This window comes from Bicyclus anynana, chromosome 14 (genome assembly GCF_947172395.1).
Source record: "Bicyclus anynana chromosome 14, ilBicAnyn1.1, whole genome shotgun sequence".
Taxonomy (NCBI): domain Eukaryota; kingdom Metazoa; phylum Arthropoda; class Insecta; order Lepidoptera; family Nymphalidae; genus Bicyclus; species Bicyclus anynana.
This window is the reverse complement of record NC_069096.1, coordinates 4,154,977-4,167,993: the sequence shown is the minus strand read 5'-3', so window position 1 is coordinate 4,167,993 and position 13,017 is coordinate 4,154,977. Positions and strand designations below refer to the sequence as shown.

At 36.1% G+C, this 13,017-nt stretch overlaps 2 protein-coding genes across 5 annotated transcripts in view; one reads left to right on the top strand and one right to left on the bottom strand.

The window, feature by feature from the left end:
• The window catches only part of LOC112048200 (AH receptor-interacting protein), a 100,315-nt gene that overhangs the window by 54,145 nt on the left and 33,153 nt on the right, over positions 1 to 13,017 (bottom strand). The window lies entirely within an intron of this gene.
• Positions 1 to 13,017, top strand: part of LOC112048213 (UNC93-like protein) — a 42,194-nt gene that overhangs the window by 13,501 nt on the left and 15,676 nt on the right. For 2 of the 4 annotated variants that reach the window (XM_024085667.2, XM_052885450.1), the window contains exons 2-8: positions 3,604 to 3,971; positions 4,784 to 4,902; positions 6,383 to 6,545; positions 9,964 to 10,087; positions 10,668 to 10,814; positions 11,503 to 11,569; positions 12,513 to 12,672. In XM_024085667.2, coding sequence (XP_023941435.2) covers positions 3,792 to 3,971; positions 4,784 to 4,902; positions 6,383 to 6,545; positions 9,964 to 10,087; positions 10,668 to 10,814; positions 11,503 to 11,569; positions 12,513 to 12,672 — 960 coding nt within the window. In that variant the 5' untranslated portion in view covers positions 3,604 to 3,791. Of the gene's footprint in view, positions 1 to 3,580; positions 3,972 to 4,783; positions 4,903 to 6,382; positions 6,546 to 9,963; positions 10,088 to 10,667; positions 10,815 to 11,502; positions 11,570 to 12,512; positions 12,673 to 13,017 lie in introns of those variants that run through there. The other 2 variants (XM_024085669.2, XM_052885449.1) reach the window with 2 other exon arrangements.

Genomic DNA, 13,017 nt, shown 5'->3' with positions numbered 1-13,017 from the left:
TAAAGTACAATGTACGTAAGAGGCAATAAAAAAGAATTATGAACAAACCAATTTTTTATACCGTAAGTAGGATTGAATCGAACCTTCAAAAAGTCATAAAAAATTTAAACAGTATATAAAGTACAATGTGTATTATCTCATCATTTATGTCTAGAAGTTACATGACATTGTATATTTTGTAATTTTCATGCACATTTCAGAATTATCTCAATTCAGTAAATATGTCCATGGTACAAAATAGAATGTCATGTAACTTCTAGTTTCGCACGATTAAAAATAATAATTGAGATGACTTTGAAAAGGTAATATAAAGAAAGATATGACGTTTTATAGCTCTTCGAAATATGTGCACTGCCCATTGCCACTTCAGCTTCGCGACTCGCTGCTAGCTACGAGTATGTTAGTGATTTTGGTTCATCTGCGGATCTCCTAATTTCTGGTGGAAACTCCAAAAATAGCTTGCTCTCCTGACAAATAATTTTCAAGCCTTCTTATAAGGCCATAGTTAGTGCGAAACTGCGAACATCCAAATTGTTATATTAACGCATATCATCTCTTTCTACTCGTATCACATTGCGCCAATAAAGTTTCTTTGAGTCGGAAATCTAAAAGCAGTAGAGCTTTTCTGTAATGTTGTTTTTAAATACGTCATAGACAGGTCTCTTGTCGTCTCTATCTCTCTGTCTATATATTAAGATCTCTCTGTCTGACATGATATTATATATTAAGAATTCGTTATATTGACGAGACACTTCTCGTCATTTTGCTCCTCGATCTACTATACTTCCACACAATAACAATGTGCTACATTGTTAAATCTTCATCCTTTACATTTTGTTTGACAATAAAAGAAACGTTAAAAATTAATTTCACAGTTTCTGTCACGTTTTGAGATGGTTTTGTAATGGCACAGTTTACGAATCCTACTTCTTTATAATTGTCTGTTATTATCTACAGAGAAACGTTTTCAAATACTTGTATGTACGTATCACCTGTAATGAGTCAGTTAGCTACCTAGCTACGAAAAACTGCTTATGTAATATTAGCAGACGCCCGCGACTTCGTCCGCGTGGGTTTTTGTTTTTCACAAATCTATCGGGAATCATGGATTGTTCCGGGATGAAAAGTAGCCTATGTGTTAATCCAGAGTAAAATCTTTCCATTCCAAATTTCAGCCAAATCGGTGCAGTAGTTGCGGTGTTTAAGAGTAACAAACATCCACACAAACTTTCGCTTTTATAATACCAGTAGGAAAGTAGGCAGATTAACAAGATAGCTTAAGTGGCTAAGCAACTTGTCGATTACTTAAAGGTTAATTGAAACATTTCTAAGTACACGTATGTACTGACTCTTCATTTTCCTTTATTTTTTGCCTAACATTTGTATCTATGTATGCTTATGAAAAAGTACAAATGATCTTGACACATCCTGGTAATTAAGAACTGATGATTTTAAGAGCCTCTATACACTAGCGTTTCTCCAGCGTTACTTATGAAATTCACAGCAGCAGTTAGCAGCAAGCACTAGAGCTTTCTGTGTGTGTTATTCTGCTCCTAAACAGCATTGCTGTGTTATAGTCTGAAGGGCGTGGTTACCAGGATAATTACAGGCACATGAGTCTTAACACCTACACCTACAAGTTGATAGACACTGGGCGGAATTTTTAGGACGCATTCCTTGCATAACTTTTTTTTTCTTTACAAGTTAGCTCTTGAATAAAAACTCGTCTGATGGTAAGTGATGCAGTCTAAGATGGAAGCGGGCTAACTTGTTAGGAGGAGGATGAAAATCCACAATCCTTTCGGTTTCTACACGACATCGTATCGGATCGCTAAATCGCTTGGCGGTACGTCGTTGTCGGTAGGGTGGTAACTAGCCACTGCCGAAGCCTCCCACCAGCCAGACATGGACCAATTAAGAAAACCTCAACCGGCCCAGCCGGGGATCGAACCCAGGATCTCCGTCTTGTAATCCACCGCGCATACCAATGCGCCACGGAGAACGTCGAAAGATCCCCAGCTATCCTGTAAAATACCCTGCGATAGTTTTCACTCACCAGGTCCAACAACCTGGTAAATGAACAACCATTGACTACATCATTACTACTATAGATCATCATTTGATAGGACATGCATGCTTCATGTGCCTGTAATGTTAAATACAAAGCACTAATAAGTAAAGTCGCAAAAGGTACTTCCTCGGAGGAGGCCTGTTCTACTACTTTTAAATTATATAGCTAAATCCGTGTCTGGGTATTTTTATACGCTTATACTAGTATGTTTTTTCTAAAGTAACGCTAATGTGTACATCGCTGTGGCAGTGGCGTTAGCTTCAAAGATAATCGTGTGAGTTTCGACCTCAAATCAATTCAAAACAAAAAGGTTTTAGCGATGCTTATCTCCATTGAAACTGAACTTTGTTATTTAAACTTGATCATTGTTTCGGATGTTCTCGCGAATCCAGTCTGTCCACTTCGCGGTTACCTACTCCACGTGATTATTTTGGATTCTAATGTACGTAATAAATCATGATTTTTTGCCTATTTGCCATTTTTTTCCAATCTAAACTTTGAAGAATAAAAAATTTGACAATATTCTTTATAGAAGTATACCTACTCATTAATAGTAAATCATCAATGGGTTATATTAGGTACTATTACTTTAACGCCAGCCTCTGACGATCAAGTCGGCAGCGCTGCCTGCAGTGCGCGTAGGGATGTGGATGGTGAAAAAATCTCGAAAATTGCCGTGGTTTCGATATTTTGATATATTTTTCACGGCTCACATCCCTATACGTCGAAAAGATTTTCAGTGGTCAGCGTAATAAAATTTTCTAGTATAAACTAATGTAATAAAATGACAAATGAAATTTAGAGTATGACTATTACTATTCATCATTATCAACCCGCATACTCGGCTCACTGCTGAGTTCGAGTATCCTCTCAGAATGAGAGGAGTTAGGCCAAGTCCACCACGCTGGCCCAATGCGGATTGGCAGACTTTACACAGCAGAGAATTAAGAAAATTATCTGGTATGCAGGTTTTCTTACGATGTTTTTCCTTCTCCGTTTGAGACACGTGATATTTAAATTCTTAAAATGCACACAACTGAAAAGTTGGAGGTGCATGCTCCGGACCGGATTCGAACCCACATCATCCGGAATCGGAGGCAGAGGTAGTATATTATATACTCATATAGCCTCAATACTAAGATAGAACCTATTCATTGCGCAATTTTAGACCACTCTCTCTATAAGTCTCTTTTGCAAGGTCCGATGTTTCTAGTAATGTTACGCAAATTATCATGCTTTAAATAATTTTAAAGTAGTCTTTAGTTTAATAACACATTGTACACCCGAAATCTGGTGACAGAAATATCATTAAACATGTTACACAACAAAGATTTGCTTAGAAAATTGTTAGTTAAATTAATTAAATTGTTATTTCGATCAAAAAATAAAATATCACATACGAGAAAGTCATTATGTATCATTAATATTATATCTTAGTTATTTATCTATTTACAGCTAATACGAAACCGGTTATTAAAATGATAAAATTTATTGATTAAGGTAATAAAGTGTAATAAATTATGCGATTTCAGTGAACTTTACCAGTTATTATTTCCGGTATTTGATTAAAGTATTAAATACGATAACATTTATGAATGGATGAAATGTTATAAATTAACGAGTATCATTCAACATCCGAAACTCGTAAGTGAAAGTGAAAGAAACATTTAGTGTTGACAACTGAAAAAATATTTAAAAAACGCTAGAATATACAGCGAAAATGACAAAAGAGCTTAATGAGCTTGACTTCAAAGCAAAGGAGATGAAAGACGTTGATTTGAAACTCAAAAAGACGATGGACACAAAAGAAATTGACTTAAAACCAAAAGAGACATGGCGGATAGTGAAGAATGTGGTCATCATCAGTTTAGCTTTTATGGTGCACTTCACGGCGTATTGCGTAAGTTTATCCTATCTATATATCTATAAACATAAAAATTGGGTTATTACGCCATTTATAACTCAAGAAAAGCTGGAATTTTTTATGAATTTTAATTTCTTGGTTTTTGTTTTCCGCTCCGAATATTAGAATAACTACCTATCAAAAATAGGGAAAATTAAAAAAATAAAATAGACATTTTCCATGGAATGACTTTTGAAAACTTTACTCACAGCTCGTGTGGATTAACGTGTTTGTTTGGTTGTGTTTGGTAGCCAGGTGTCAAGTTAATGCGCACGAGTTATACATAAAGATAATGGTATCTGTCTGTTTTTTTCTTAAAGATGTTAAGATAATCTAAAATTATATGAATCTCATGCAATGATATGCGGTTAACCGATGTTAATATAAGTACTACACTGTACATAAAGTAGGTACCTACAGAATAAACGGAGTTTATAGTACAGAGTGGGAGTTTTCAATGTTTTCATACTGTGACGAGCGCCTAAAAGTAAACGCGAATTTATATGGAATTGAAACAATTGTGCGCAGTTGTGCGGTAGTGACACTAGTTGGCGCTGTTTCAATTCCTTGTAAATTCGCGTTTACGTTTACGCGATCGTCACAGTATCAAACTGCCACTAGGCCTGCCGAAATTTTAGAGCTATGAAGCATACGATCTCTCAAAGATCTTACCGTAATGACCAACGTCATCTGAAACCTTAAAATTTGTTCTAATGGAGATCTTTTGATTGTAGGATTAAATGAATAAATAAAACTCACATGTTAATTTATGAAATTTTTAATTTTTTTTTAATTTTTTGCGTTTACAGGGAGCCGCAAATTTACAAAGTTCGATCAACGCAGAAGCGGGCTTAGGAACAGCCTCGTTAGCGGCGGTGTACGCAGGGCTCATCTTCTCCAATATATTCCTCCCAGTTTTTGTTATCAAGTAAGTTATTAGTTCCATTTATTTACACATTATATACTGTTTTAAGAGTATTTGGCTTGTCTTTTAAACATGTTCCATGTATGTCTTAATGTTCCCATTTCCCTTGAACTATTCGGAAAAGTCTCGGAAAAGACTATGTTAGGAGTGGGTATAGGGCAAGAAATTAAATATCACGTGTCTCGAACGGTGAATTAAAACATCGTGAGGAAACCTACATACCAGATATTTTTCTTAATTCTCTGCGTGTGTGAAGTCTGCCAATCCGCATTGGGCCAGCGTGGTGAACTATTGGCCTAACCCCTATCATTGTGAGAGGAGAGTCGAGCTCAGCAGTGAGCCGATTAAGGGTTGAGAACTAACAATAGGGCAAGAGTCTAGTGGACGGGGACCTTTTACCCTTGAGTTATTGAGGTTTCAACGGTAATCCCACTTTTAGATATTATCTAATTTAAATTTGCTTATTCTATGTCAGAAAGCTCCATTGGAACGAACTTATCTAGGTATTATTGCATTATGTCACACATGTTATTACACAATCAATAAATTATTAGGTGCAAAACTGTCATGAGATATATCGCAAAGCCTTGGTGAATGAATAAATAAGCATGAAGGAGGTCAACAGGTTAAAACTAATAAAATCGAAATAATAAATGCTTTTCAATTGTCAATTTAGGTCAATAAAGTAATGTCATTTCTCTTTCTTATCGAAAATTTTGAAGGCCTCCGTGACTCAGTGGCATGCGCGGTGGATTTACAAGACGGAGATTCTGGGTTCGATCCCCAGTTGCGCTGATTGAGGTTTTCTTAATTAGTTCAGGTGGCTGGTGGGAGGCTTCGTCCGTGGCTAGTTCCCACCCTTCCGGCAAAGACCTAGTGACAAGCGATTTAGTGTTCCGGTACGACGTCGTGTCGTGTAGAAACCGAAAAGGGTGTAGATTTTCATCCTCCTCCTAACAATTTAGCCCGCATTCCGCCCGTAGATAATATTTTATCTTCTACTCGATTATATGGGGAACTCCTTGAAAATCTTTCAAGAAAAGAGCTTCGATAGCCCAACGGTAAGAGCGGTCGGACTCATCACCGAGGGGTGGTGGTTTGATCCCCGCCCGTTGGTCTATTGTCGTACCCGCACCTAGCACAGTCTTTCCTGACTAGTTGAAGGGGAATCGGAATATTGGTCATATTATAAAAGATATAGCAAGTACTCTTTAAAAAAATAACAAATTAGGTTATTTTTTTACATTAGAAACGGTTGTGTAGTATTAAATTTCACAAAGCGTTATAAGTTACTTTCAAGTTGAGTACTTTTGCTTACTGTTCTACTATTGCATGCAGATGTCAAACCCGCGGTATTTGGAATTCCATGGTGTTAGCATTGATGTTAAAACTACTCAGGGATTGTTCAAATGACTTTATTTAATGAAAATATTCAGATACTTAATCAACGATCATTCATTAAAAATATATTTTGAATTTCCAGATGGCTGGGGACGAAATGGGCGATATCTCTTTCTTTCATTACATACATGCCATACATCGCTGCGCAAATGTACCCCCGCTTCTACACCCTCATCCCGGCTGGACTGATCGTGGGACTGGGTGGAGGACCGCTGTGGTGTGCCAAGTGCACATATCTGTCTGTGGTGAGTTAACCATACTAATTAGTCTGAGGTGTATAACTTTTTTTTTTTTGAGCCGTGATAGCCCAGTGGATATGACCTCTGCCTCCGATTCCGGAGGGTGTTCGAATCCGGTCCGGGGCATGCACCTCCAACTTTTCAGTTGTGTGCATTTTAAGAAATTAAATATCACGTGTCTCAATCGGTGAAGGAAAACACCGTGAGGAAACCTGCATACCAGAGAATTATCTTAATTCTCTACGTGTGTGAAGTCTGCCAATCGGCATTGGGCCAGCGTGGTGGACTATTGGCCAAACCCGAGCCATTGAGACTCGAGCTCAGCAGTGAGCCGAATGTGGGTTGATGACGTATAACTTTTGCGAGTTGCGAAGCTGAATAATAGCTGAAAAGCCGATGGACATTGGGGTCTCAAAGTGCTGGAATAGCGACCTCGCACTAGTAAGCGCAGTGTTGGCCCACCAGGTGGACTGACGACATCAAGCGAGTCGCAGGTATTCGCTGGATGCAGGTGGCTCAGTATCTTGATGTTTGGAAGTCCCTACTAAAAGGCCTATGTCCTGCAGTGGACGTCCATCGGCTGATATGATTATGATAATGATGATGTATACCTTTTATTGATGCTGTTTTCAATATAAGTAATATTGCTTCATCATATTAATTTATTCTAAGATATTTGTTACAGGCACAGATATAAGAAGTAACTAGATTTATAAAGTGCCAATTCTTTGTATTGAACCCAGCGTACCCGAGGGCGTGGCCTTACAAACACATTTATAGTGTAATAATACTAATCACACTGATAAACTCTTCACTTAATTGGCTGTTTAATATTTAGTGAAAAAAGACATATGTTACCCTTATATTAGAGTTGAAATTTATTTATTACTGTTGTCTCAAAACAAATGAAAATTCTTGAATGAAAAATCATGAATGAAATCTATAGTACCGCTACTCGTCACTAGTTGTCTCTATTTATAAGCTTTATTACCTTATAAATAAGATTCAAAATGATCCTAACTTTGTTTTATTAATATTGTCTAGGGATGTGACATAACGATAGTCTTAAACATCGATAGTCATCGTTACTCGCAGTAAATAAAACGAACGTCTGTTGTTTAAAAAAATTGAATTTTATAAAACTAAGAAGAACAACATAGGTCAATCAAAAATTTAAAATATATGAAGAAACATACACAAGAGAGTAAAAAACAAGCATTTTTTTTTAATGTACCACTCTGAAAAAACATTAATACAACTGAAACTTTGCACGATTCGAGTTTACACAACAAAGAAGGTCAAACACAAATCCATAACTTGCGAACTTGAAAAATTAAGTACTTTCCACGAAACCTTAACAAATAGGGGCTAACCCTATTTCACACTTTCTATTTTTATATACGCAAAATGAAGAATCTAAATCTAACCTTCTTCGTACTATTTGCTTAAATTATGCTAAGTTTCATTTGATTTTATTAAGTAGTTTCAGAGTGATACATTTGGAAAAACCAATGTTAAACAATGTTTCACAATTTTCTCAGGACAATTTGACTTACAAATGAAAGTGATATAAAATCAAATAATAAAAAATAAAACCCGAGATAGTACAGTGTCGTCATATCTTTCTCAGACTATTCTTTTCCAACTATATTTATTTACAGAAGAAGATTTTTTATATTTTTTTCAGTATGTACTGTACAATATTTGCCAATACAAAATAGACCAAATAGGAAATAGGCCAATACAAACTGCAAGTATTGTTATGCCTATCTGTCAACTTTAGATATCATTAGAAAAACACCACAATGTCACATATTATGTCTAAATTCGTTCGTTTAAGTTTTGAGAAACACGTGACCAGCTGCTCTAAGTATTTCGTAAACTTAATTCCTAAATATTTCAACGAAAAGATTCACTCTTTTCCACAAAATTAAAAATAGTTCCTAAATATATAAAAAACACGATAGTATATTTTTTTTAAATTCGTCGGTTTTTGCAGAAAATAACTCAATTATTTCCTATTTAACTATAATGAGTTTCATGATGAATGTTACCAGTAGATTATTTTCCAACCCGTTAGTAGTCAATAGGTCAATTACAAATACTCAGACTTGACGTTCCTAACACTTTAAGTATGTCACTTTATTTGTATCCTAAAAGACAAGAATACGACTTTTAGAAAAAAAAAATCTTTTTGTTTGGCACTGCCGTGACTACTAAATATCTTCTGTTTCCACTTTACATTAACGTGTCTGACTGCGTAAAATGTTTGGAACAAATTACAATGCGGTTTTGCATAAAACAAATTTTGCTTCCTAGTCGCCTCGATTAATTTTTTTCCTCTCCGGATTCCTAAAAAAAATTTTCGAAAATTTCATCATTATCGTGTCATTATAATAGTAGTAGATATAAAATATCGATATATTATTATCGACATCCTTAAATGAATAGCCAAATGACATATGGCAGCTGCTTAAATTCAAAACTAACATAAATCAAAATTACACTTTTTTCAGGAGAACTAAAACAAGAAAAATAAAAATATTTTTTTGGTCTATTTTTCGTCTTATTTTATATAAAGCATAATATAATATATACATTGGAATCATATTTTTAAAATGTTTTGCAGTTTTCTGATAAACTGAATGCTAGAGGAGATATTAAAAGCATAAAATATGCTGCTTTTCAATTGAAACCTTTGGCTTTGAAATCAATAAAATAATCGTATATTTATTTATTATTATATAAATATAAAATAACGAGGATTAACAATATTAATAATTAATACATTTAATTAGGAATAGAACAATTATTGCAATAAAATCATTTTTGTATATTTTTGATTTATGATAGTTTTGTTGTTGTTGTTGACGTAGCAAATGTATGCCCACTGGTGTCAACAGAATCATCGAGAAAATCGAACTTGTATTAAAATAAAGTAAACTTTAGTACTATTCCCGTAAAGTTTATTTTAGTTTGTGACTTTGAGTAAAATTATTTTTTCATATTTTAATGAAAATATAATAAAATACGTCTTAACGATGGTACGAAACACCATAATTTGATACATGTTTGTGGCGGCTATCATTTTTGTATTCCAAAACGGAACAATACAGCATTTTTCTAATCGTTTTTAATTATTTTCATTTACCGAATTTGACAACCGCAGGACGTAACGTGTCAGTCAACGAAACAAGACTGCTAGTACATGCGCGGATAGGCTTGCGAAGCTCCGCACACCCGGGTGTAAGCGGGCCACGCCCCTATGCTACTTCTATTGCTAAAAGCGTTAGCTTTTAGCGATCTCTGTTCTGTGGTTACAGATAACGTTACTTACAAGTAGGTTCCTACCTACAATTTACTGATGTAATTAAAAACAATACCAATAATGTGGAAATTTTAGATGAAATCTTTTCTTTTTCAGGTATCCGAGGCGCACAGTAAAATATCCGGTATTTCTGCGGAGGCTTTGCTTGTGCGTTTTCTTGGATTATTCTTCATGATCTTCCAACTCAATCAAGTTTGGGGAAATCTTATTTCTTCACTAGGTAATATTGAGGCATACACTTCTTTAACTATCGAAGAGGACAATGGTCCGAGTTGATCGACATTTGAGGCTGAAAATTTGTCTTTGACTCTCCTTTACCACGAAAACCTGGTTGCAGAGTAGTGCGGCTGCTTTCTTTTTTTGCAAAAAAAGCCTTTTTTCTGATTGCCTTATGGATAGAGGTTTTCAGATTGTGTTCTTTCATGTAGCTCTTGAAACAGCTTAAATTAATACGACACCGGTTTAGTACCGCCTTCAAAGTGATCAGTAAGTAGAACATAATACGATGTTTCATGTTGATGTTCACCCAACTTTTCAGTTGTGTGCATTTTAAGAAACGTGTCTCAAACGGTGCAGAAAAAATCGTGAGGAAACCTGCATCGTGAGGAAACCTGCTTACCAGAGATTTTTCTGTATGTGTGAAGTCTGCCAATCCGCATTTAGACAACGTGGTGGACTATTGGCCTAACCACTCTCATTCTAAAAGGAGACTCGAGCCGTATATGGGTTGATAATGATGACATGTATCTACTGGTATGCATATAACAATATTTGTATAATGTTTGACTTAATTGTTTCAGTAATTTCATCAGGCGACAACTTAGCCGCAGTGACTGCGGTGAACGCCACCATGATCCCTAAACTTTGCGGTGCCAATTTTCTGCCCAGTGCTGATGCAGCAGAAGCCTTGCAGCCACAACCACCGGAGAAGATCCAAATGATTGCTGGTATGTTATTATTTACTAGGAGACACCGGTTCCGGAACCGGAACCTCTTCCCGTAGGAATATGGGGATAAAATATAGCCTACAGCATTCGGGGATAGTGTAGCTTCGCAACTTTGAAAGAATTATTCAAATCGGATCAGTAGTTCCAGAGCCTATTCAATTCAAACAAATAATGAAATCTTTCCTCTTTATAATTTCAGTATTTACTGTATTCTGAGATATTTATTTATATTTTCTTTACCATTACAATGTAAAGTAACATCACCCATCTTGTTGGACGTCCGCGTGATCTGCTCCCATCGCTTGGGTGTTACTTTACTTTGTAATAGATATAAGATGATATCCGCCTGACTCATGGGCCTTGCTGGATCATAGTTGCAGCCGACAGGGTGCAGTGGAAGCAGTTGCAGGAGGCCTATGTCAGGCGACACTCATACTCACTTTTTAATAATTTAGAGTGTTGTCACTACGACACTTAGTTATTAAAAAAGCATTTTATTGCTGTAGATAATGCATCATAAGTAAACAAAGGGTACTGCAGTTCGCACACTGACTATTAAAATTGACACACTTCACACGAACCTAAGCAGCTAAAGTGAATTTGTTGAGCAAAGTCCATACTTATAAGTGCTCTTTTAAATACGACCTTCAATTTTCCCTAAATATTGTATAATTTACGTCAATTGCAGGTATTTACTTAGCATGCATGGCCGGTGCTGCTCTAATTGTTGCTGTAGGCGTGGACTCAATGAAAAGGTAATGAGCTAAAGAGATGATGACCTTCATTCATCTCGAAGTAACAGAATACAGAGTGGTAGGACTGGCAAAATCTCACGGACCTCTGGCTGGACAGGCCTCCTGCCCAGGCTATGGGTTAAGAAGTTATCAAACATTAAAATAAATCAATGAGAGCCGTGATAGCCCAGTGGATATGCCTCTGATTCTGGAGGGTGTAGGTTCGAATTCTCTTTGGGGCATGCACCTCCAAATGTTTCAGTAATGTGCATTTTCAGAAATTAAATATCACGTGTATCAAACGGTGAAGGAAAAAAAACATCGTGAGGAAACCTGTATACCTGAGAATTTTCTTGATTCTCTGCGTCTGTGAAGTCTGCCAATCCGCATTGAGCCATCTTGGTGGCTCTCATTCTGAGTGGACACTCGACCTCCGCAGTGAGCCGAATATGGGTTGACAAGATAGAATATAAGATACCCACTTATAAGCATTTAAAATACGCGCGACGTTTCGCATGCTCTCTAAGCTCAAAAACGTTCCAAACTTGATTTTGAGATTAATCTAAATCTGACAGTCCGAAATGGTTAAAATCAAATAGTATGTACACAATATGCTAGTTAAACTGAAAAATAACTTTCGGAAATTTGATATCTCTGGTACAAATCGAACGATTTGTATATGCATTTCGCACCTTTTTGCAGTGATGACGCAGTTTTTGAAGTTCTACATATTGTATGACAAAAGATTCTGGAATCATTAAAAAAAGCACATTTTTAACAATTGATATCTCAACAACCAATGAAGCGGTTTTGACAAAATTGGCACCAATTGACATGATTTTCTGTGCTAAGTGATTTAAGATTTTGGATTCCAATATTTTAGTTCAATAAAAATTATAATAGTTGTATACAGATTTATGGGTTCTCAAAAATTATTTGAATTCAATATGGTTATCTTTATTAGATACCAGGCAGGTCGCAAAGATACCGGCTCAGGGTTATCAGGCCTGGCGCTACTGGTGGTGACGCTGCAGCTGTTGATCGAGCCTAACCAGCTCATGCTGGTCATCATCAACATCTTCGTGGGGATGCAGCAGGCGTTCTTTGGTGCGGACTTCACTGCAGTAAGTAATGTATTTTATAACCCATTAGCTCGTAAAGTATCTCTTATTTGACCAATTTTAATAATTCGTAATATATCTCATTACGCACATGTGCCGTAATGTAATGTAAATGTGAAATAAAATACAATTAATTATAATGTTTTTATTTTTTATAATAATAATATATAATATTTTTTAATTCTTTACAAGTAAACCCTTGCCTACAATCTGACCTGATGGTAAGTGATGTTACAATCTAAGATGGAAGCTGGCTAACTTTCCACACCACCACGCACCCCTTTCGGTTTTTACACAACATCGATCCCAGGATCTCCATCTTGTAAATCCTCCGCACATACCACTGCG